At 39.8% G+C, this 24,374-nt stretch overlaps 1 protein-coding gene across 1 annotated transcript in view; it reads right to left on the minus strand.

The window, feature by feature from the left end:
* Window positions 1-24,374, minus strand: part of TAOK1 (TAO kinase 1) — a 72,255-nt gene that overhangs the window by 14,581 nt on the left and 33,300 nt on the right. Inside the window, exons 3-17 of the mRNA XM_074923201.1 lie at window positions 21,930-22,001; window positions 18,893-18,994; window positions 17,447-17,492; window positions 16,451-16,547; window positions 15,552-15,665; window positions 14,691-14,782; window positions 12,039-12,132; window positions 10,578-10,659; window positions 8,458-8,625; window positions 7,394-7,597; window positions 6,049-6,183; window positions 5,236-5,472; window positions 4,349-4,477; window positions 2,535-2,738; window positions 1,782-2,021 (exon numbers count right to left, since the gene is read on the minus strand). Of these exons, the coding sequence (XP_074779302.1) occupies window positions 1,782-2,021; window positions 2,535-2,738; window positions 4,349-4,477; window positions 5,236-5,472; window positions 6,049-6,183; window positions 7,394-7,597; window positions 8,458-8,625; window positions 10,578-10,659; window positions 12,039-12,132; window positions 14,691-14,782; window positions 15,552-15,665; window positions 16,451-16,547; window positions 17,447-17,492; window positions 18,893-18,994; window positions 21,930-22,001 (2,016 nt within the window). The remainder of the gene's footprint in view (window positions 1-1,781; window positions 2,022-2,534; window positions 2,739-4,348; window positions 4,478-5,235; window positions 5,473-6,048; window positions 6,184-7,393; window positions 7,598-8,457; window positions 8,626-10,577; window positions 10,660-12,038; window positions 12,133-14,690; window positions 14,783-15,551; window positions 15,666-16,450; window positions 16,548-17,446; window positions 17,493-18,892; window positions 18,995-21,929; window positions 22,002-24,374) is intronic.

The raw sequence follows: 24,374 nt of genomic DNA on the forward strand, positions 1-24,374 counted from the left end.
TGAAACATGTGCCCTCAAGGGAAAACGTTGCTGGAGAGAGAAACTGAACAAATGGTCAAATTATCTATTCAATTAAGAATACTTGCCTGCATTAGTCAGGACCAAGAGAAGAGTTAATACTAGGGAACAATCCTGATAAATAGGGGATTGTGCTACAAACCAAACGGTTGTCCAGCAGGCTGCATTATTAGCACTGTCTGTATGCAAAGGTGCTGGATTGACAGCTCAGGCCTGAAATCCTTCACTAATCACAGAACAGCCACACAAAGCAAAGTGCAAGCTTTCCAAGCTCCCCGCCAAACACTCCAACCCTGTCCTCACTGGAAAAGGGAAGGGGTTGAAGAGTCTGCAGAGGTGAGAGGGCAGCCAAGCCTCTGGAGGCCAGAGAGACCACGGATCCCACTGTCCCAACTGCCAGCTGGGGAACGAGAACGGACACACTGCCCGCTCCTGTCTGCGCCACATCACCTTGGGGAGGCAGAACCCATTCATGCTAATCTCAGAAGGATCAACCTAATACAGCTGCTTCAGTTTTATTCAGCTCAGAGTGCAGCGCAGCTTCCCTGTGAAGTCATCAGCTATTTATACACTATATCCTTGGAGATTCTCAACAGTGATCAGATGGTCCCTTGTTCTCACAAGCTAGGTTTTCACTATTTAGTATTATTCCAGTATTGACAAATCAGGTATTTATTTATTTTTTTGCTGAAGTCCTATTTTCAAGTTGGTCATTTTCTCTGTAAGAAGATAACTTGGAGGTGGTGCATACTAAGTCAGATGGGAAATATCACGAAGAGGAAAGACCTAGAACAACAAAGAAACCCCATGCTCAGTATGCCATCCACTCATTTTGTTACTGGCACAGCTGAACATTGGGTGGAGAGAAGAAGTCTGCCTCCTCAAAGGAAATGTACCAGGCAGCTTTGTGAAAGGCCTTATACTCCCTTCTCAGACACTTCAGAATAAACCACTGAACTTCTTTGGATGAAGTGAAGGCTTACAATGAAAACACTAAGAGCCTCAATTACAGAGGCCCTATAGTTCTGGTAAGCCACCACAGTTACAAGGGCAGCATGAGAAACCCATGAGAGCACAACACAGCAAAGGTCAGTGCTAGGAGCTTCCCGAGGACACTGCAGCTGGCCGGCATCTCTCTCTCCCTTGCTAGCATACCAGCCTTAATATAAAACCAGTAACCAGGTGAGCTAGCCAAGACCAACAGTGCAGTTCATTTTGACGCACACAACACCACAATGCTTTTTTGTTTGTTTGTTTTTAAGTGACACTTTTTCGTTACAGCAAAATAGATTTTATTCTTCTATATGGGGGGAGAAGAGGAGCAGAAAATGGTGTAGGAGGAAGAGAGCGGGGGAAAAAAGGGCACTGCAAAGATTAAATGCATTTTAAGCTACTACAAAAAGGAAGGCACACTGCTAAGAACAAGAGCTTTTCAAATAAAATGAGGGAATGGTGCTGCTATGGCCAGCCTACAATACACTGCAACCCTGATCACCACTGCTATGGTTCATACGTATGGTGCCTGTAGGGCTGCAGTTGCACCCTGGCAGTTACACAACTTGACAAATACAACGCTTTTTTTTTTTTTTTTTTTTTTTAAAAAAAAAAAAAGGTATTCACTACAAAATGAGACACCTCCTCAAATTAACAGGCTTCAAAATACTGTGGACCTGCATACACTGCAAATGAGAAATGAGCTGTAAGGTACCACTTTTCCACCGCCACCAGCAGTTCACAGCCAGAGCTCCTACATCACTTAGTACCTTCAGGCTCTTGGGCTGCTGCCGGACCTCCATGACGTGCTTACGCCTCAGCTCCCGCTCCCGGCGCTTGTTGTACTCCAGCTGGTTGGTGAGCTCGGTCTGGTGCTGGAGTCGGATCAGCTCACAGCGCATCTTCTGGATGGTACTGAGATGGCGGAACTCCAGCTCCTGCATGGACTCGTGCTGACGCAGCAGCATGGCGTGCTCCAGGTCCTTCTGTGTCTGCCTTTTGTTTAACTCCTAACAGGAGGACAGAGGGAATTATTAGATTCTTTGTACTTGGATTTCCATTCACAACGTGACATTTCGCTTTGTTCACAAGGGCATTTCTCTCTTTCCAAGGCATGTGAGGACAAAGCACAGAGTTTCTACGTCTTATCAAAAGCAGACAGCACTACCACCGGTAATTTTTCCTTCCTCATTTCACTTTTCTTCTTCCTGTTCTAGATGCTCAACAGGATTCACAGTAAGCGTTTTCTGGAAAAGACTGTAACCATTGCATCTGTTGACTTTTTGGATCTAACAGTTCTCCCACAATAGGGCACTAATCTGAACATTTGATTCTGCATGATCCCCTAAATGTCACAGGGACTGCCAGACGGCATTGCAAAACGTATCAAACCATTATTTTACCAAAAAAACTTTAGATGTGACAATGAAGACTTCAGTGAGACTGGAGCCGGATTGCAGGTGCTCCTGTGAGAAATATTTCACACAGGTGGTTCCAGGTCTCACCTCTGCCTATTCTCTTACCTCCCGAACCAGGTCCTGCTCCAGATTATGGCGGCCAAGGAGCATCCGTCTCTTAAAGCGGCGACACTCCAGCTCCAAGTACTGCCTCTGACGCCTCAGTAAGTTTGCTTCTTCCTCTGCCTGGAAATGCTGGATGTTCTCCTTCTGCTTGGAGAGCCACTCCTGCTTCTCTTTCTTTGGAGTGCTCTGGTTTTCATTCAGCTCCTGATAACAGCAAGGTAATTAATTGTGGAATAGTCACATTAAGTTCCTTGGCCCTGAACAACTGGACGGACCTGCCTAATAAACCACTTTTCAAAGCTGTTCCACCTTGTCTTCTCACAGCCAGTACCATCCCAGCCTTTGCAAAACGTATCATGTCACATATCTAAGGGAACACGAGGAGGCAATTCACAGTGGAGCAAATTTAACTTTTTTTTTTCCATTGGTCATTTTAACTGGCCAAAATGATGGTTCATGTCTACAGTTTCCAGACATATATATTGGCTCAAAATGTAAAAATGATAGTTTCCCACTAAAAACAAAGACACTTGGAGGTCTTGCCATGCTGCCTGACAAATGTTTTTACAAGCTCCCAAAGGACTGAGAGGAGAAGGAAAGCCTTGTCATCCTGTTCTTCAAACAAAACTCCAGCCACATGAAGCACGTTAGAAAATTTTTGTGTCTTGCTTGATCAGAACACATACACATTTTACGAGTAACTCATCAAGACAGAGCCAGTCACTGACATGCCGTAACTTATAAAAATAATATAAAAAGTTCACAGGTAAAACTTAAGGCCACAGTTTCTCCATTTGTATTAAATTCAATACATAGCTTGAAGCATCCTTGGCAAAACAGTCTGCTTGCTTGAATTGCATACTAGAGATGCCCATACAGTAACTAGACTTGTTGTGATATATTTCTACTTAAGTATGAGACAGAACTCCTCTGTATTTCAGCAGTGTTTCTTGGTGCTCTGTGATCTACTGCCCACTTCAGAAAAGATTCTATGTTATTATAAAAAAGCCCACACTACTATAGTTTTTGTTAGATCTTTCTTGGCTCTGCTTCCCTTTAGCCTTTTTTTCTCCTGGGAAATGTCTATGTTTGGGAATATTCCCCTTTGGAGCAAGTTCCAAAGTTGCGTCACCCAAGTTGATAGTTGAGCACTAAATGGTTCTTTCAAAAAAATTATTTATAGTGCTTACAGTTTCAGCCACTCCACAAAAAGAATCAGGAAGTTTGATTCTACAGTTTCTCTGCATTTCACAAAGGTCAGGATCTTCACTACAATACAGTGATTATTAAACTATTACACAGCTTTTTACATTAAAATCAAATAGCGTTTTACAGATATTTTCCATTAAAAAAAAAAAATCTTCAGGTCATCTTTACTGCTCTGTTTTCTTGCTGCTGTTACAGAAATATCATTTAAGTGATAAGAAACTTCACTAACTGCTGCAGTGCATGGTCAGTATCTGTAGCAACAAGTTACGAGGAACATGCTCGTGACTTTTTTTAAACTACCTTTTTTCATTCCTTAGGATTGCCAAATTTGTGTGTTTCTGGCTAAAAAGTAGTACTAAGCAACGGACAGGTTTTTACTTTCACAAGATAAGCATATAGGTGCCAATATATAAATAAACCCTCTTACTTTAAGGTCAAAGATATGAAATAAATCCAGTAGGTACAGGACTCTGCTCATGAAATGCAGAACTTGCTGCAATCCAGCGAAAGATCTTTGTGCACAGTGGCACTTTTATTTCTGAATGCTCACCGCTCTCGCACCGTACCCTGTACTATGTTCACATTTGTCATTACAGATGAGTTACCTCTTTCAGCTGCTCTTTACGGAGTTTATATTCTCTCTTCTGGGACTCCAGGAAACTGTTCAATTCTTTTTTCTGTTGGGCCTGAATATGCTGTTGAAACTTCTTTTCTTCATTGGCCATCACTTTAGCCTATAGCAAATCCAGCAGCAAACCAGTTTGAGTCCTGATGGATTACAGCTCGCGTTCCACTTCAGTCCCAAGACCCAGAACTCATGGTATGGTCACCACGATACTCACCGTGACTCTGAGCAAGTGTGAGTCTCAGGAGCTTGCCCTCACTCTCTCCTCATTCCACCCCCCCAACAACGCACCCAGCAGGAGTCCTTTTTCAGTGCCTCATTTCCTCAGCCCTATTGTTCAGCTAGTCTTGCCTAACAAAGTCAACACCTTATGATAGACTATATCCTTAGCCCTCCACCGAGAGATCCAAGATGAACAAAGAATCAATAATAATCGCTGCAGGCGGCACCACTTCATTATCAATTATTTAAAAGCATAAAAACCCCCATATCCATAAGCAACTAGACAGTGAACATTTGAGCTGGCACATTTCTCTGCAGGCTAATCTGCCTCTGTAACACTTGATGGCAGTCAGTTATTGACAGCATGGCAAAAGAAAGAAAAACCCTTACAGTATTTTTTTCTGGGGTCAGTATACTAACATTTAGTATAACACACTGTGATGAAGGACATACCTTTCCTCTAGTTACATAAACCCCTTAGTGTAAGGAGGTGATGTATTAGCCTTTTTCTAATTAGCAATTTGCTTGGCTCCTGAAAACAGACACGTAAGAGACTACAATGTCATCTCTTCATCAGTGAGGGGAAGCGGACAATTCAATGTAATTAACAAATACAGACCGGTCTGCTAAACCATAATCTCCTACCTCTTTTTCCATAGCTGCTTGGTGCTTTTTAATTAGCTTTTCCATTTCTGCAGCAAAATTGTTACGCTGTGTTTCAAGATCTTTGTCCAACCTGAGGCGATGCTCGTCCATCTCTGCCTTCAGTTTATTCTCTAACGCCATCAGTTGCTTCTGGTGTTGCCGTCTCATACGTTTATAGCCAGACATCTGCTCTCGGAGTTCAGAGTCTTGTTCATGTTCCTGCATTTGCCTTGTCACCTAGGAAGATAACCACATCGGGCCAAAAGTCAGTTAATGCTTCTTAATCTGCTTCTGGGCAGTCTTCAAACCACAAAAGAAAACTATTCAGTAAAGAAATACCGTTTTGTTGCAATGAAAAGCAAACATCCTAATGGCAGCAGAGCAGATTAAAACCTGAATTCTGCTGTAGAAGATAAGCTCACATGGGCTCCAGCAGAAGAACTGTACAATTGTTACAAAGCTGGTACTAAATGTCTTTTTAGCCCACTGCAATGAGGGTGCATATATACACACAGAAATATACATAATGTACATATGAAAATAAACAGCAGATTGTTATTATTATAAACAGTTTCCTGCATTCTGCTAGGCATATTGGTTTTGAAAATATCTAATATGCACAAATTACATTTGCCCAGGTGTCGCATTTAAGCTTTTATTAACTTACATTAAGCTATTTCAGTGATAACATCTCAGTCAGCGAGGCTAGCTCATATTCTGATGAAATCCTAACAACACTAAGCAGTTTCACAGCCCTATGTTCAAAGGCATCCATCCCTACACAACTTCATCAAAATAAAAACCTTCACATACCAGCGATGCTGTGCGTATAGTAGCAAAGTGCTCTCGGTTGCGATAATGAGACTTGTGGCGAGATACTTGGGGAGGAGACTGGGGTTCTGATGCCCTTGTTCGAGGATCTGATTCCTCTCTGTAGTTTTCTTCCTCCTTATCAGCAAATATTAACATGAGAGAATAAAGAGAAACTGTGTTACTAAAGATTTTTATTTTGGTCTGGTTCAGAAGACATTTAAAAGGAAGAAAAAACATTTTACATTCCGTGGCCCTGAAATAGCCTCCTGCCAATAAGTTGGATGAAGGAATATATTGCAACAAGAGCTCTGACTTAGGATCCTTCCTTTTGGAAATTTCATTGCACACTTTTATTCTAGGAGGAAAATTACTCATTAGAACTGAAAATGAGAAAAATAAATGGAAAACTGAAAACTAAGTTAAACAGTTTACTTCAACAAAACATAAAAGCTATAAAGTAGATTATATCAAGTCTGAAAGAAAAAAAAAAAACACTGTTGTAACCCTGGAAGACAGAGGAAGATTTTCATTACACCCACTACAGAAATACCTCAAAGCAAACTTAAAAAATGTCATGGTGTATTCCACATTCTTATTTTGAGTTTGTCATTCATCACAGAGTGATTAGTAGTCAGATATGATATACTAATTAACTCCCTGAGGAAATACCTGCGTCTTTGCTGCATATCTGGGCAAAGAACAAAACATTTAACCACACCTATCATTAGCCAGGGAAACGTTACTGCTTTGAGAAAAGGTGTGATAAACCCTCCACAGCAAGAGCAGCATGGTTCAGAGGGATGCTCCCCAGTCTATCCTTCACCATGCAGAGGTAAAGCAGGGAAAGTGGTTTCCCAGCTTGCCATGGTCAGAGTGCTGCATTTCTTTTTCCATGCATCTTTGTTCATTAACCAAATAATTGAATCAAGTGCTGGCAAGCTGGGTGCTTCAGGAACAGATTTCAGTCACTACTGTGTTGAGAATTCACTAACTAGGAGGTAGAGAGAGAACTCTGCCATTCTTTTGTCCCATGAAGCAGTGTTCTGCAAATCAAGGGCATCCACTAAAACCTGTTCACAACCTGCCATTCCAACTCCTCACAGTAAAGCAAACTGCTTTTGAAACAATTCAACTAGTAAATTAATTTTTAGTAAATCAATAGAAATAAATTATTTTTACAGCAACATTCCAAAGTTTCCAGCACACATTAATATATTTAGGGCACAACATTAGAACTGCAGATAATGACTCAGAATAGGAAGCACTTGACTTTTTATCATCATGCCAACCAAATCTTCTCCCATTTTACACCTTCAAAGTTATCCAGTAAAAACTCAGTGCTTACCGGCTTTAAATGAATGACAGAGCTATTTGACATCACGGTGTGGTCCCCCTCCATCATATCCAGCTCACTCTTATCATCCGAGGCATCTGGAAGACTGTTAACACTACTGCTTTGGCTACTGGCACTGATAGACATACTAGGAATGGACTGATTACTTCCAACACTATTCACTGTTCCTGTCCTGCCGACACCATGATCTTGCTCCTAGGAGAAAGGAATTATTAAGAAAATCCAAGTCCATCACAGTTGTATCTATGGGCATTACCAAATGAAATGTTCATTCTATTCCTTTCTAAAGGCATCTACCTGCCACGTCATGGCAGTTCCCACCCTCCAGGCACTGCCATGAAACATTTTTCTTGTGGGATGCTGGAGAGAGAAAGAATCAACCTTGTCAAGATTAACTGGATGATGTCAGATTCTTTTCATCAGTGAGTCTGTTAACAAGCTGAACTCTATCATGTATCAGCAACAGTGTGTCACCAGAAACTGTTCTGACACCAGCATCACCAAAGTGCTCAGCTGGGACCCTGCACCTCACACGGTTCTTTCTGTGAGACACCAGCAATCCAGAAAGTCCCAATTTCTGCACAGCGATTGCAGAACGCACACACCCCACACCCCCCCACACCAAAATAATAATTTTTTTTTTCCCCTCTTTTTAAACCAAGTACAAATTTCTGTCTTAGAACAACATTCTCAAGACAAAACTAGAAGACTGCCAAGGGCCTTGTACATATGGTCAAAGCAGAGGTTAACTGCAGTTGCTGAAGGAGTCCTCATGAAGCCTTTATAAACAGGCAAAGAAAGCTACGATTTACAGAACTGGAAGCTAACTGTTCAAGCATGAACACATGGCACAGCTTCTTGCCAGCACTAGGCATCTACCTTGTTTGTCCTTGTTTGTGCCTTGAAGTAGCTTTATTCCAAACACAGAGAGGAAGACCGAGTTTACAGCCAGGTACGTAAACAGCTTCCATTCATTTTAGCAATATCTGAATTGTGGTTATTTAAATGACAGCATCATTCTCTGGTTCGGTGATGAAATTCAAAGTTTTTCTCACCTCCTCCTCCTCCTGTGTTTCAACTGCAGGGCCATTGTGCGCCTCCTGGAAGAGGAGCTTCTTCATTTTACGATACTGCAGGTTGTCCAGTTCTCTCACCGCATCCTTTGTTCTCTGAATCAAGTCTATTAACACTGTTTCGGGCCGCTCCCGAAGAACAAACATGTGCTGTGGAACACACAAATAGGTGAGTGACCCCCTATACATCCAGCACGCATGCTTTGAGGATACAGTTATGAGCTCTGGTAGGGTTTGTTAGCCGCCTTCCCTGCACAGGAGGAGAATACCTTCACAGCTTACACTGGCACTATTCTGAGACTTCACAATCCAGACAGATTTCAGAATGATTGCTTTCTGATGGGAGACATCTACCAAAAAATAAAGATGTAAAAAAACTCCAGAAATGGTGTTTCACATACCATGAAAATGGCCTCAGTTTAAACCTAGCCTTCTTTGGGTATGGGGTATTTCGAGATGTTATCTACTTGTGGTTTACAGGGGAAAGAGCAACAAGTAAATGCGAAAGGTGTTAGGCTGGTTAGTATCTCTAACCAAATGTTAATTAACTCATCAGCTAACTCTCACTATAAAACCCTTCTCCTTGTTTAGAGAGCTCGAGAATTCAATATTCAGCATACAGCTCTGAGTCATAAAACAGGCTGTGAGCCTTCAAGCCTGGTCCTAGAACAGTTAGCCATGTGGTGCTCTTTTTTTTGGAGATACTCACTGCATTTCACTGCAAAGGTAGCTACATTTTGCCATTAGGTAAAACAAGCCCTGTCTATGTGTGTCAGAAGCAGCTTTTGCAGTCTCCAGATGAAATGTGCTGTGCAAGCATGAGTCATTATTAACACCACCGCTAGTTTCATTTTGTTCCTTTGGAGAACTGCATTGCCATTTCTAACATGTCACATTCCCTACCTGTCCCTGTAAAGTGGCATGCAGCTGTTTGAGACTATAGATATGGAAGGATTACATTCACAAACGTTTAATTTCCATCAATGTTCTCTTTAATTGCAGTGCATTGCTCAAAATAAAACCAATCTTCAGAATTCTGAAATGGCAGGACTACACACCCACACTGAAACCTTTACTGGGTAATTGCATTTACTTTCTGAATACACAGCTTTTAAAGAGGCAACAGTCCTCAGAACCATTTAAGTAAAAACATGCAAAAAGGTGATGATAAAGCCTTCATAAATAGCATCCATTTCCCTGCAATGCAAAATTTTGGAAAACTGCTGTTTAGCAGAAACGTGGACAGGATAAATAAAAAACAAAATAATATCACAAGCACTGCAAAGAGAATGACAAGTTACCAAAATTCTGAATGCCACCTGATGCCACAAAGGAAATCCATCAAAGTCACACTTAGAATAAAGCAGCCCTAACACCTAACTTCTATGTGAGCTGCATTCACTTAGGAACTTCAGCTTTTTGCAACAATCTATCACATTGCCTTTGTTTCCAGACTAGAGCAAAGAAAACCAAGTATCTGCAGCATACAGGAGCACAAATCAAGGAAAAAAAAAAAAAAAAAAGCTAAGAAATAAAGCAAGAGAAAACCTGCAGTTGGCTGAGGCTTATTCATGTCAAGGAAAAGTATGGGTAAGAAAGACTGCTTTCCTCTGCCCCCTTTCCCCCAGGGATACTATTAGAACAGCAAATTTCAGTTCTCCGTATAAAGCACAAAGGTGATGGGAGAGGATAAAAAGCCTTTAGGGGTATATATAGCATAGAATAAAGAGGGAATAACGAAAGGTATTTGTTAACTAATGCATGGCAGCTCTGTCAGGATTAATTAAAATCACTGACAGACTGAACTTAAGAAACTGAAACTCTTGACAAGTTGATGGTCACCCAGTGTCACTTGAAGTGGTGTGCTTTTATGATGTGAACAAGGCTGGCTTGGAGAGTCACCTGGGGAACTGCAAAGGGGCAGTAAAGCTAGGATCACCAGCTGAGTACACTCTGCAGCACCCTCAGCTCAAAGGTGTTAGTGATAATGGGCAGAGAGCATTGTTAACTGCAACCTAGTACAGTAAGTGAGAAGAACATCATCACAGGGCATGCCCTCTTTTTAATACCATGAGGAAAACAAAAAGGACAAGCAGGCCAACCTTCAGAAGCTCCTCTGATGTAGGCCTGTCTTGAGGAATTTTCTGGAGGCAAGAATCTACGAAGTTTCGAAAATAATCAGACCTGGAAGCAAGGGGAAAAAAAAAAAAAAAAAATCCATCTGAGTTAACGACCCAGTTTAATTCATTAAGGAATCAAAAGACTCACTTCTGGGTGCTGCTAGCAGAAAGAGTGCGGAGAAACCAACAGACCCAGTACTTCACACTACAGCCTCTGACACCCCTCGTCAAGTCAAACCATCAGTAGGTGCATCCCTTTAACCTCAGCTTCCAGACAGTGAGCCAATTCAAGAGGAAGGAAAGTTCCAGATAAAGGCAGACACCCATATAGCTCAGTGCAAGCATCAACCCTGTCAAATTCTATATTGCACAAACTCTTCAAGGTCTAATCACAGCCCCTGCCCCGTTCCACCTCTGTGTGCAGGTGTTTCATCCACAAACTGTATTAACGCACAATTCCTGAAATGCCTTTGGCCCTCAGACCCAACCTCTACACTATTGTGCAATCTGTCACAAGTAAGACTTAAGGTCACGATTTGTTTAGTAACATTTCCCCTTCTGTAAGCTAAAATTCTGTATTTTACCCCTTCTCTCTCCGAACACAGGTTTTCCGGCGGGCAGGATTATACCCTGAAAAGAGTGGCACATCAATTGTACAGGTTTTATTTCCTTCCTCCCCCACCGCTCCCCCCCTCCCGGCATGTAATAGGGGGTTTTGCTACTGCGATTTTTCAGTAAATTAAATTATTGCATTTTTTGGTCAGAAAAATGCATAAAATGAGTTGAATGTTTTGTCAAGCACCAGGGTGTAAAATAGTCTAACCAGAAAAATCTCGGAAGTGGAAAAAAGCTTCTAAAAATAAGGTATAATGTATTATGTTAGAGGCCGAGGACTACGGCTCAGAAAAACATAATTAGGAAGTTTTTAACTTCTGAAATTAGTTTACTGTGTGTGCTGTTTCAAAAGACAGTTATTGAGGCTGGGAGGCACAAAATGTTACTACTGTGCTTTATTCTTCTGAAGTTTATGCAACAGACACTTGCCACACACAAGCAGTGTGTGTGCGTTTTGAAAAGCAGTTACTTCAGCAAAACAAGACTTCGGAATTGACAGTGTGGTTTGTGATTAAAAAACACTAAAACCCACATTTTTGGCTAGCCTGGGAGATTCAAAAGTTTACTGACCCATGAACAGATTTTTTTTTTTTTTTTTTTACAAGATCTTATGTTCTTCCAGCAGCATGTCCTGTTTCAACTACATTTTAGTCTAAAATGCATATTTAGTAATTGGTCAATTTTCCATATATAATGTATAGAGAATCTAGTAAGAACCTTCCAGCTCGCATCCTCCCAACAGGAATCCAGCCATTTCAAGAACTCAGCATGACAAAGCACTCCATTTACAGCAATTCCCTACAACATTCCTCCCTCAGTAATACTCACCATTCATTAGACTGTAGTGTAGGGGATTCATTCTGCGCTATGTGATATAAGGCACTCATTGCGTTCATATTAAACAAAGGAGGCTTCCTTTCCGCTACACACAAAAGAAAATAATTTTTATATAGGGAGATAGTCTCATGGTTTTGCTCTTTTTTTTTTTTTTTTTTTTAAGTTAGCATCCCTTTAAAAAGAAAACCACATCAGCAGAATCACTATTGCCTGAACATGGAACCCCAAACCAACCCTACCCTGCAATCAGACAGATATGTTGGCATATGTCCTATACCATTGCAGAAGATGAAAGCACTTTGAAGATCAAATGCCTTGTCCTCTCAAGCTTTTAAATTACGTGGTTTATCATAGTTGAGTTCTCTGACTCATTTTAATGTACTAAAACAGGAGTAAGTTAACAGTAAGCTCTATTCTCGGTGTTTAGCCACTAAGCATTCTTGGTTTCATTCCACACACACCCCCTTTTATTTAAACTACAGTTGCTAAAAAGCTAACAAATATTTAATTCTAGCAGGACAGCAGTGATGAAGAAAAAGCTGGTTACAAGAACCATCAAATCACACTTAACTGACTAAGCACATGGGCAGGAAGTCAGTAACAGGCCAACTCTTTATACTATTTTGAGAGTTGCATTCTCTTTGGCTCTTCTCTCTCTTTCAAGCTTGTGTTACTCTTATAGACTGACACAGCATGAAAGCTTAATGAGGAAGGAGATGATCTCACTGTAACAACAAAATTGAAGCTTCATCAGAATGTTTATGGGGTAAACCTATAAAGCTCAGCCTTGCCAAAACATTCCAGAGAAGCTGGTCAGGCCATGAGGACGTTCCTACACTACTGAAAATGCAACAGAAAACTTTCCTTCCTGAAAAAAGCAAACAAGGAAAAAGTCATGCTAGTTTTCTTATTCTGCTTTTCAATTGTGAGTTGAATAGTAGTAGTAAGCTATGTATGAGAGATCATGGTTCACTCATCGCTATCACAGAATGGACTAAGCCCTACAGATTCCTGAGAACAGGTAAACTGAGGAGTTAAGCCTTCTGTCAGATGTAGCACTGCACCTCCTCTATTTTTTCAGATTACTAGTTGCTGCTATCAAGGATCAGACTGATTATCCATTAAACTATTTTAACAGACCCCTTAAACTATTTTAACTGACTGCTCTCCCTAGCTTTTTTTCCTCTTAACTCACCAGAGTAAGATAGAAATCTTCAGGAAACACAGACACTGAGCCTTCAATGAGGACATTTCTAAGCCTAAGTGATAATTTGAGAAGACTACTAGACATCTCATTTTTCTGCTTTCTTCCCATGCTTATTCAAACCAACACAAATGAGATAACCACACCAACCCAGCCTACAATGCTCTACTGTCCTGACCTAGTCTCACCTCCCACCACACTAGAAGCCGTAGACGAAGCCTAACGCTTCATATTGCAAAAACGCAGCGTGCAGGAAGGCACCCGGGGGTGTGGTGGCCATGAGCTCACTGCATTCCTGGAGCGCTGCAGCCAGCCAAGTCTCCTTACTCCACTCGGAGCAGGATTCTGTCATGACAGTCACACCCCTTCAACTTACTTTATATTGGCAACCAAAAAAAATTTCTGCTCTGAAGAAAGAATCTATTTCACGTCCTGGAAGAAAATGAAGTTGACAGTTTGGAATGCCAGACGGCATTTTTAGCTAAACTGTGCAGTTCACATGGATTAGCGTGTTCCTGAGAGCTCTCGCTGCCCGGCCAGGCTGCTCCTCCACCAAGGTCAGTTTGGAGTAGGAGCAATGAGATCTGACAAGGATGGTAGGACAGCCTCAGGTAAAACGAGCAGCACTGAGCCTCACCATCCCCAGAAAAACTTAGAGCTAAGTGTTTCCAGGGAGCTGGATCCTGATTAAAATCTGAGTAGTGCTGTGCATGGTGGTGTGCTTCAGTCAGTGTATTTATGTTCCAAGAAAATACTACATGTTAAATTTAAAGAGAATGCCATACTAAGATAGTCCTTTAAATCTGATGTCTGCTTTAAGTAGCTGTTCTAATGGCAGTGCCATCATTTCTTTTGGGTTTGATTTATAGCTTACCACTTCAAAACTCGATTATTCCATTTATTTATTTATTTATTTTTAAAAAGAGAGGTTCCAGCCAAATCTATTCAGAAGTGACAACATACACTGAATATAGTTTCGAAGCTGCCCCCTTATCCAAAACTTCATTATTGCTGGACTTGTTAACATATCTTAAATTTGCATGCAAACAATATTAACTTATATCATTAAATACATTCTCACACTGGAACTTCTAATGGTTCACTTCTAAAGCTGTTCAGCAAAAAGACTTTTTTTTCCACTTCAAAAGTTAACTGCCTCTCCCACACAATGCAAATACCTTTAGTGATACAGTTTGGCTATTTTCTTTGTCTATACAACTCTTTTTGTTGGGGTAACGAAAATGCCAGTTGAATAAACATCAAATTGGAAACTTGGTCTTGAATTCTAGAGAGAACATTTGGCTCTTTTCTCTAAAACTCAAAACCCAGAGAAACCAGGACAAGGAAGGAAGCATAGATCTTCTGCACTGTGATTCAGCTGAGTAAGTTCTAGGCATTAAACAACTGTATTTTATCATTTTTCAAAGAAAATAACTTACCTAACTCAATACAGGTAATTCCAAGAGACCAAACATCTACTTTGCCATCATACTGCCCTTCATCCATGGCTAAAATCACTTCTGGGGCCATCCTGAAACAGGAAATTGGTGCTCATAAAATTCTGGGCAATGGAACACATTATCATCATCAGTATTTCAATGCAACAGGCTATTTCACTGACTTCAACTACCGTAAATAAATCATTCCCCAAGTTATCAGGCATGAACATGGGATACTGGGAGCAAAGACCAGGCACCCACACTAGTACAAGCCTGTGGAGAGGGTGCACAATGTTCTCCTGTGCTTTGCCCAGTTCTCCATTTATGAGTATCACCACCTTCTCGCCCTCCCACATTTCCAATAGTTTAGCTGGCTGGCCAACTCTGGTGAAATAATTATAAGATTCAGTTGTGTAAACACCACAGATTAGGTGTAAGAGATCAAAAGCATACAAGGGATCTGCAAAGGATTTTGTTCAATGAACCTGGCCTTTCCTATGAAAGAAAAAACACTTCAGTTATTTCAACAACCAGACGTGGTAAGAACATACGAACTGTTAAAACCACTGGGGGGAGTGATTAAAATATATTACAGATGATTCAATCCCACCTCTACCACTTAAAGTCAGTGTAAGAACAACAAAATATTTTTATTATGTTTTGTGAACTACAAATACAAGGATTCACAATTTCTTGAAGTCAGAGCCTACTTACTTTTAATCTTTTGTTTGCAAAGTACATTTTATCACTACCACAACCAGAAGATTAAAGCTAGCTCCACTAAAGCCCAAGTATATTAAATATCCAATAAATGACCCTTTTACTTCACGAAGCCAGAAATGTGTATAACTCTTGGCTTACCAATATGGCGTCCCCACAAATGAGTTGGCAGGAGATGCTATGGAAGCAGACCCAAAGTCAGCAAGTTTCACCTGTCCTGGCTCTGTCAGCAGGATGTTTCCTGCCTTGATATCTCTGGTTATAGAATACAAGCATCAGTGTTATTCCTCTCTGAGAAAAAAAGCCTTCTATAGGACAGAGTACAGAACACACCAGTATTCACATGTTCAAGCTGCAGAATACCCAAATTTCCTCCAAATACAAAATCTTTAACCTTTAGGTTAATTGCTTAACATGACCCTTGACCTAGGAATCTTGTTTGTCTTAAAAATCATCTTAAAATGGCACACCTGGATAAGCTTTATATACAGTTCAGCAAAACCTTCTGAACCAACTACGTCCTTCGTAAATGTTTTTCAGAAAGTCCTAACAATGTAAATATTCAAATCCTCCATTCTACTAAAATGCAGCAGGTCCTTTAAATGCAAAGGTCATTTGTATTCCATACTTACTGTGTGCTTCTCAACATGTGTGTTCAGGTAAAACTAATTTTTCAAGTATTAGTGCTCCCCCCGCCCCAGCCATCTTTGCCTTGCAGTTGCTACAAGCTATTTAGGTGAACTCAGCCTGCCTTGCTATTCCCTGCTTCAGGGAACAATCAGCATCATATCAAGTATTGAAAAGCATAGCAGATTCAAAGCAATTCTGCAGAAATTATGAACACCAGCTGTAAGAGATAGTGCATATGGAGATACGTAGCTTGCTAGTATTTGACTACTATAAATCACTAGTTTGGGAGCGTACAGGCACTGCAAAAAGAAAATCTCTGCTTACAAATATTAAATTTGAGATGAAGGGGATACAGTCAACAAAATAAATTACCTGTAAGTGTGTGAGACAGCAAAAGTATAACCACTTACCTATGGATCATATTGTGAGAATGCAAGTATGCTAATCCCTGGAGAGCACCATGGGTAATTGCTGCTATTTCCACTTCTTGCAATGGCTTTTTATGAACTTAAGGAAAGAATTTATTTGAAATTCAATATTAAAGAAAACAATGCAGTTTGCAGCATGCAAGTGAGTATTTTTAACAATGTAAACAGAGAGAAAATACTGAAAGTTCATTTTTACTAGGTTCAGTATGAGAAGCAGATGTAAAAATAGTTCACAGCATACATTCTATAATCAGATATAATCTTCCAACTGTAAAACAGCAGCTATTTGCTATCAGAAAGAGACTACTTTGCAACCATAAACTACATTCCTGTCTGTTCTGTGACCATTCTCCCAAACACCTATTTGAGATTCAATACAGTTTTCCACGGCTGAAGCTAAATCCCAAACCCTAGAACTTTACGACAATTCACACGCAAATAAACTGTAGCAATACTCTCTGGCAGGTCAGCCTTTTGCCTTGAAACACTCCTGGCAAGGAAAGGAGATGAACAACTTACTAGCCACACATGTATCTTCAAAGAAATTTCACTTCAAGAAGCCTGATAGAAAGTCAACCTTTTAACAAAAGACCTCATCAAGCAAAACCCTAATAATGCTGCAGTGCTATTTCAGTCAACAGGCCTACAAGTTGTTAGGAAGCATTAGGATCAACAGCAAGGGTTTTCAGAAATAAATCTTGAACTGTCATGACAGGAGAACCCAAACCTCAGAAGAAAATAAATAGCTGACTGACAACTTTAAAATAATATGAACCAAGGAAACACTAGTCACCTAGGAAAGTCAATATTCTACAGAAAAGCCATTACAACCATGAAAGAATTTGAAAAACTGCAGCTGTTCACACACACTCTGCCTCCAAACAAATCTATATACTCAAGGATAACTCTGTGATGCTGTAACCTGCTACTTTGGTACTATACTTCTGACTTTCAATCAAATAAATGTGCATGACATACCTTCTAGTAAGTCTGATGCTGATCCTAAACAATATTCCATAACAAGCTGTATGGGGAGAAATCAAAATAGTTGTTAGAAAATCTCTATAATAGTAAACGTATGTTTTCTAGATTTCCATGGAGAAATCTAGAAATACTCACTGATGCATACAATGCAGACTGCCATAACAAAACAAGTACTGCCTGTACCACAAGCCCCATCCTAGCACTGTCACACTGTGCCCTCCCCATAGGAAAGCTCTAGCTGGAATCTGCAGAGCCTTCCTGTGTAAGGTATCAAGCAACAAAACTTGTAAGGAAGGCAAAAGCATATTCATAACCAGTTATGTGTTGTATTACATATCTTATATGCACGTACTTAACAGGAATGTTAAATTGCACTTAACAGGCTTATCAGAGTATTAAACAGCTATTCAGGGATTTACTTAAGATTCTGTCCCAGTCAGATTTCAAAAAAAAAAAAACAAAAAACCAAACCTAAAACTTTGTCCTACAGATTTACTGAAGCTAAAACATGAACAGTACTTACCATTTAAATTATTAGTTCAACAACATGATTTCTTTGGCATATTGTACTACAAAAACTTTGCCAATGAGAGGTGCACACCTCACTTTTTGATTAACAAAATGCTTCCTCTGCATAGCCAATCACATCTATTCCTACAAATACTTTTGCATGCACAGAAACTCAAAAACCACGAATTTAGTTTGGGTGGGGTGGACTGCTGGGTTTTTTGTTTGTTTGGGGGTTTTTTGTTGTGGTACTTTCAAATGTATGAAAGTAATTAAGACATGACAGCCAGAAATAAAACCAGCTAGTTGTTTTTTGTCACCTGAACATACACAGAGAAGTGACAACAGAAGTAATCAATATACAACAGAAGAATTTAGTTAAATAATAGAAATACTAATGACTCAAAATAGGCTTTAATTACAATTATCAGTAGGGTAATTCTAACCTATTCCATTAAAGTACAACTGAACACTTACTTCTGGAATATATTCAGTCAAGCTGTAAAGTACTGAACCATTAATACTCAGTGGCATACCAAATGCCTTGTTAAATGGCCTGCAAGTATCTAACAAAGTTGCCACACTTGCCTCCCAGGCAGTACACATGAAACTCTCACCTTCCCTTACATTAAGAAAAGTGGATAAATTTGGTGCCCCCCACCATTATTATTTCTTTCAAATACTCAGTCCATCAAGCTAAATATACTAGAACAGCAGCACAATCACCTTACTCTGCAAGTGAAAGGGAAATTTTCCCTACATCTTGTTTCCAAAAAATACATTCAGTTTTGCTGAGCATCTGTAAGGCCCTTGGCTATTCTCATCTGAGCCTGTGCAATGCAAGTGTTCAGGTGCCTCCTGAAAGCCAGCTGGAGATAGTTTAAAGCGCCCTTAACCAAGGCAAGAGAAGTGCAGAGTGCAGCAGATGCTTACCCATGCTGTATGCTCCCGCAAATAGCAGCCTTTGTATTCTATACTGTTAGGGTGTTTTATTCTTTGGAGGAACTTGACTTCCTTAATAATATCCTGCCATTTCTGTAGAAAATAAAAGGAATAGAAAGACTTTATAAAACTGTTACCTTTATTGTTGTTGTTATGTCATTTGATTATTTTAAGAGGCAAAACCATCTTAACAGATTCCAAATAAAAATAAATTTACATCAACACCATGATGTTCACTGCTTAACTCCTCAACAGATCTACAAAATAAGTTGTTGATCGATTAGGCTTTATGTAAGGATTTATCACTGTAATACTTTTTATTACATATACACACAGGATATACTGGTAAACACTCAATATCTGAGCAAGTCCTCAAAAAAAAAGTGGCCCTTTTTTCAAGGGATACCATCTCTGTTGTCAAATCAAACATACCTCCCAACCTGAAAGAAAGTGTCCTTCAGGAGTATCAGCTGTCTCTCATTTAACTCTTGCAGATATAAAGACCTAACCGTACCAGTAACTACATTACACTGGATGAGGCTTTATTTATCAGTCGCCAAATATCCGACTACATTCTTGGCAATGCTTCTTCATTACTAGTTTAGTCTTTACAAGGATCAATTTAAAATTAATTACCTACTAGATAAGGGAACGGTTCTGCAGGAATAAAAGAATAAAGAGATAAACCAAAATCCAGGTTTAGTATGAAGGCGAGCACTGCCAGTGCAACTTTAAAATACAGAAGAGGCCAAAATGTCATGTTCCAATGTGCACCTAGACGTTGCTGTTACTCCCCTCAGAGGAAATCCCATTTGCAACGCATCTACACCTCCTCAGCAAGAAAGGCAAAAGCTTGTACGTGCAACAGCAAAACTACAACTACTAAAAAAATTTTCAAAAACAAACCCAGTAGCTGAAACCATTTAAGTATGCAGACATCAACAGAAGAGTGTTGACCCTGAAAACGTTTGAGAAAGAGTATCAGTTCTGAAGGTAGTCAGAGGTAGAGAAACCTCTCCCAACACCAAAACGTTCTAAAGCCGTTTTCCAGGTCCTGTTAATCTCTCAGCACACACTTCCTCAGGCGTACGCATGTGGCCAGGACTCACTGATCGACAGCGGTCCCATATACCCAAATGCTTTGGAAAACATGCAAAACCCAAATCCTCCTCAAAAAAAATTCTAGGGCTAGAGAAATAAATGAAACCAGGGAACACGGTAGCCACAACCAAGGCAGCTGATTGACTCAACATTTCTCAACACCAGAAATTTTGTGCGAATGGCATTAGTAAAACTATACTAACGTAACCTCTCTCCTGGCACCTTCGTTCCACTACAAGAACAACTTAGTTGCCTTTTACCTTTAGCCTCAAAGGCTTTGAGGTACTAAGCAATAAAAGTCAAACTAAGAATGCACCAAGCTAAACTTCTATATTGGGAAGAGAGGGGATATATTAGTCAAGATGTATTCATGATTTCCTGTGTAAAAAAAAAAAGCTCCAAGATCCCATTAAAAGCACAGTACTACATATTTCAAAGGTTTTAAACTTATTTTTAGTATAAAATATGTCCTTATTTTAGAGAGTAATTGTTCCCACCAATGATAAAAATCTTATCATGAAACCAAAGCAAATATCAATGATACCAGAATGCCCTTAGTCAATTTTCTTTACATAGGCTAGATCATAACTCTAGCAAACTTCTGAACAAAACAAATAAATATAGAAGTAAAATAGAAAGTGTTATAATCCTAGTCTTATTACTTCTTCAAAATAAAGAAACATACGCATTGAAGACAAACAAAAGCTATTTCTGAAGCATGCACAGTTTGTTTCATTCATGTGAATAGAGTATTTATAGCTCACAGTAATTAAAACAGTAGGACAAGTAGTAAGTACAAATTATTCTTTCATCAGTACACAGTTAAACAAGTCACCGCAGTGACAAAATAGAAACACGCATAGCAAATTTAACTATGAAGCTAGAATTTAGGACTGCTGGAGAGACACTGCCACCTCTACCTCCTACACAGCGACATACGCACACACAGAAAGGAAGGAATAGTTCAGCTCCTTGTAGCGCAGATGATCAATACACAAAAGGCAGGCACAGAAAGCACCGAGTTGTTAGTCAAACTCATCGGAGCAAGACTGCCTCTAAGACTGGAATATAGAGAATGGAGGGTGGGAACCATAAATGCCTTGAACAACAAGCTTACAATAAATACTTCTGTTGAAAAATCATGCCATGATTTGATAGATGCCATTTACCAGAAATAATACCAAATCAGCTGTTCGTGTCATGTTGGGCTTTTCAAGAATCTGTACTAGCACTTACACATTTCAAGTATAAAATCAATTATCTCTGTTAAGCGTCCTAGGGAAAAACCACACATCTGTGGTGGCCATGAAAACACTTAACGTTTAAATCTCAGAGGTCTACTTTTACAGACCTCTCTGCAAAGACTGCCTTAATCCCTGGCAGTAATTATGCTGCTGTTCAGATTTTCACACTCATTCATTCACTGCTGTTTGGCTTTTGTTTTAGCTGCTCACCAACACTGTCATTCCAGGGAAGAATGCATTCTGCCTTACTACTTTGTACAACCAAGATTCCTTCTGAATCTTTCACTACTGCATCCATTGCTATTATTCCTTTGTCAGTAAGCACCATGGTTATTTTGAAAGGTACTGAAAATGGAAAGTTTAAGGGCAACCAGACATACTAATGTGCAAACCAACCATTTTTAATTTTCTTTTTTGCTTTCTACACATTTACACAGTCCCATAAAAGAGCCCTTTGTGTCTATATAAAAAAAAAAAAAAAGTCCTACTCATCTTTTCCAGGAGCAGATTAGGCAGAAATACACTGTGAACAGTAAACTAATTTGTTTTGTTTACACAGTACCCTCATTCACCTTTACAGTTATAGGAAGATTTCTCCTGCTGTAACCCAAGCTAATTAAAATCATCCCATACAATAAGTATTTTCAAAGGTCAAGATTTAATATGCAACACGTTCTCCATACCTCATTGGACTGCTTCCCACTATATGACATTTTCTTGATGGCCACCACTTCATTGGTGCGCACATCACGTGCCTGTAACATGAAAACATAATGCATCAGTTTCTTCAGATCATGATTTCCCCTAAGATGTGAACCAGACATACTCATAAAAAAAAAAATAAATCTTTATCCATTAGTTAACTTTTGCAGAGAGTTAAACTATTTTCCAAGGGGTATGACTGCTGCATCTATTAGAAATTTCCTTATGAAGTTAAAAGATCACCCTCCTGTTTGTGAGACAAGGTATGACATTTTTCCGTGCTCAGCATCCAGCAAATCTCTGCAGGAGGTGAGCACTGTCATTTCTAAACTAAAAATCATAACTTATAAAAGCAGCTCTGATTCAAGTAGATCCGATTTTCCCTCAATCAGCTTCTCTCCCTGCCCAGGTCCATTCCAGAAAAAACAGAAGCAAAGCTCAGCCTCCTTGTTCCATTCCAAACGTAAGGAAAGATGTCACAGGATGCACAGGAGATACCTGCTCCAGACACTGGCTTTCTCCCCAGCACTTCCACAAATTAGCTATTGTGTCTCAAAGGAAGGTAGAGGATATATAGAGAGACATCAGTGATCTAAGTGACCCATCTTCAGATTCCTGTTCAGACTTTCACTTTCTCAGTCCAATAAATTATTATTTACACTGCACAATAAATGGATGTGTTTTTTCACACTTCAAAGGCGGACTTCCTGACTTCAGCCAGCAACAACCCAAGATAAGACTGGACAAGAAGTTTTGTTTAATTTAGCACCAAAGTAATGGCTCATTCACCCTGGCAGGAAAAGAGGCAGTGCTGCTTCACCTTGGAGGAAGGATGGCTCCAGACAGGACCCCAGCCTCTCCTCTGTAAAGGATTTCAGCAGCATGGGAGGGTGGTGTAGGAAGAGACCTCTGAGTGTCTCTGATAAGAATAATCAACTTGGATACGAAGCCAAATGATATAAATCAAAATAATGTGTACCACAGCATTGGTTGATGACTGATGAAAATGTTGATTTTTAATATATTTGTACTATCAAGCACAGCCTGTCAGAACGTGGATTAACGAGGTACTGGGACTGCCTTTTGTAAAAAGGTTTTTCAGTCATGTTTTAATTCTGCTGTTCATTGAAGAGATTCCCAGAATTCCCTGTCAATCTTTATTTCAACCAGTTATGATAAGCTTGAACCAACACTATTTTTAGTTTTCTTTCTGTTTGAAAGGATCCTCCCTACTGTCTTGCTGCTATTACCTCCGAGATTGGGGGGACAACTAAAAAGGAAGAATAAAATTCTGACTCCTAGATCTTTACTAATTAGAGACAATCCCTGAAACAGTCAAATCAGTGAAGAACTGTAATAAAACAGGCAAGCAAAATACTAGAGTAGAGCAGAAGGAACACAGCTCTAACAAAAGAGAGTGGGTTATTCTTCTGCTCCATCTGCAGTGTTCCAGTGTAGTAGGTTTCCTGTGTCAAGTGAAGCTATTATTACACTGCAGAGCAGGGAGTAGGGTAAGGATAATACCAAAATGATTCAGAGGTGCCAGACTTGCAGTTTCTAAGAAACTAAAACCATGAGGTGAACCAGCAAAATTCATGTCAATTATGAAAGAAAAAAAAAAAAAAGAAACTTTCTGCCACTGCAGGATGTAACAGAAACAAAGAAAGATACACGAGCAAACACTTAGCCAGTTATCACCCAAGATAAATATATCAGCCCTTCTTGGGATCACCACTAAAAGGAAAGAAAGGTAGGTACAGCTAACAATGAAAGACTAAACTGCATTTTAAAAAAGGGAAGGGCAGATTTCAGGATTACATGGGTTTTTCTACTTGCTAATTACTCCCAGATTTATTTATCATCTACTTTTTTGGTCCAGGCTGAATGCAACGAAAGCAGCCTGGTGAGGGGGTGTGCTATGTATTGGAACACCCAAGTGACCCCTGATTGTGTTTGCCTAACACCTACAGTCCTTCACCACTCCAGCAGGGCTGAAAGAACCATCACCGCTGACATCCCATCAACCTTAAAATCATGGAGTTTCATTTGCTGTTTTATTTTCCTTGTGATCTTGAATAATTGAAAAAAGATTGTTCCTAGATGAAAGCCATGAAGATGTTACAAGGCCAGCTAACTTAAATGATTCAAATGAATGAGGCTTGTTTTACGGCAGACATTTATGCACACATATCCTGCTTTCCTCCAAGAACTCCACACAAAGGATGAACATCTGGTGGCCAGAGTAACTTCAGCAGCGATACAAGCAAAACATGAGCAAAAAAAAGGTGGAGTATGTCATCGTCTTTGGTAATATGCTTTTAAGCAGTTATTAACTATAATCCAATATTACCTTGATTAGTGAAAGTTGAATTGTTTGCATCAGCAGAATCAAAATCTTGTTAAAGAAACTTTTTTCCCTAGCTTTA

Source organism: Athene noctua, chromosome 19 (assembly GCF_965140245.1).
Source record: "Athene noctua chromosome 19, bAthNoc1.hap1.1, whole genome shotgun sequence".
NCBI classification, from domain to species: domain Eukaryota; kingdom Metazoa; phylum Chordata; class Aves; order Strigiformes; family Strigidae; genus Athene; species Athene noctua.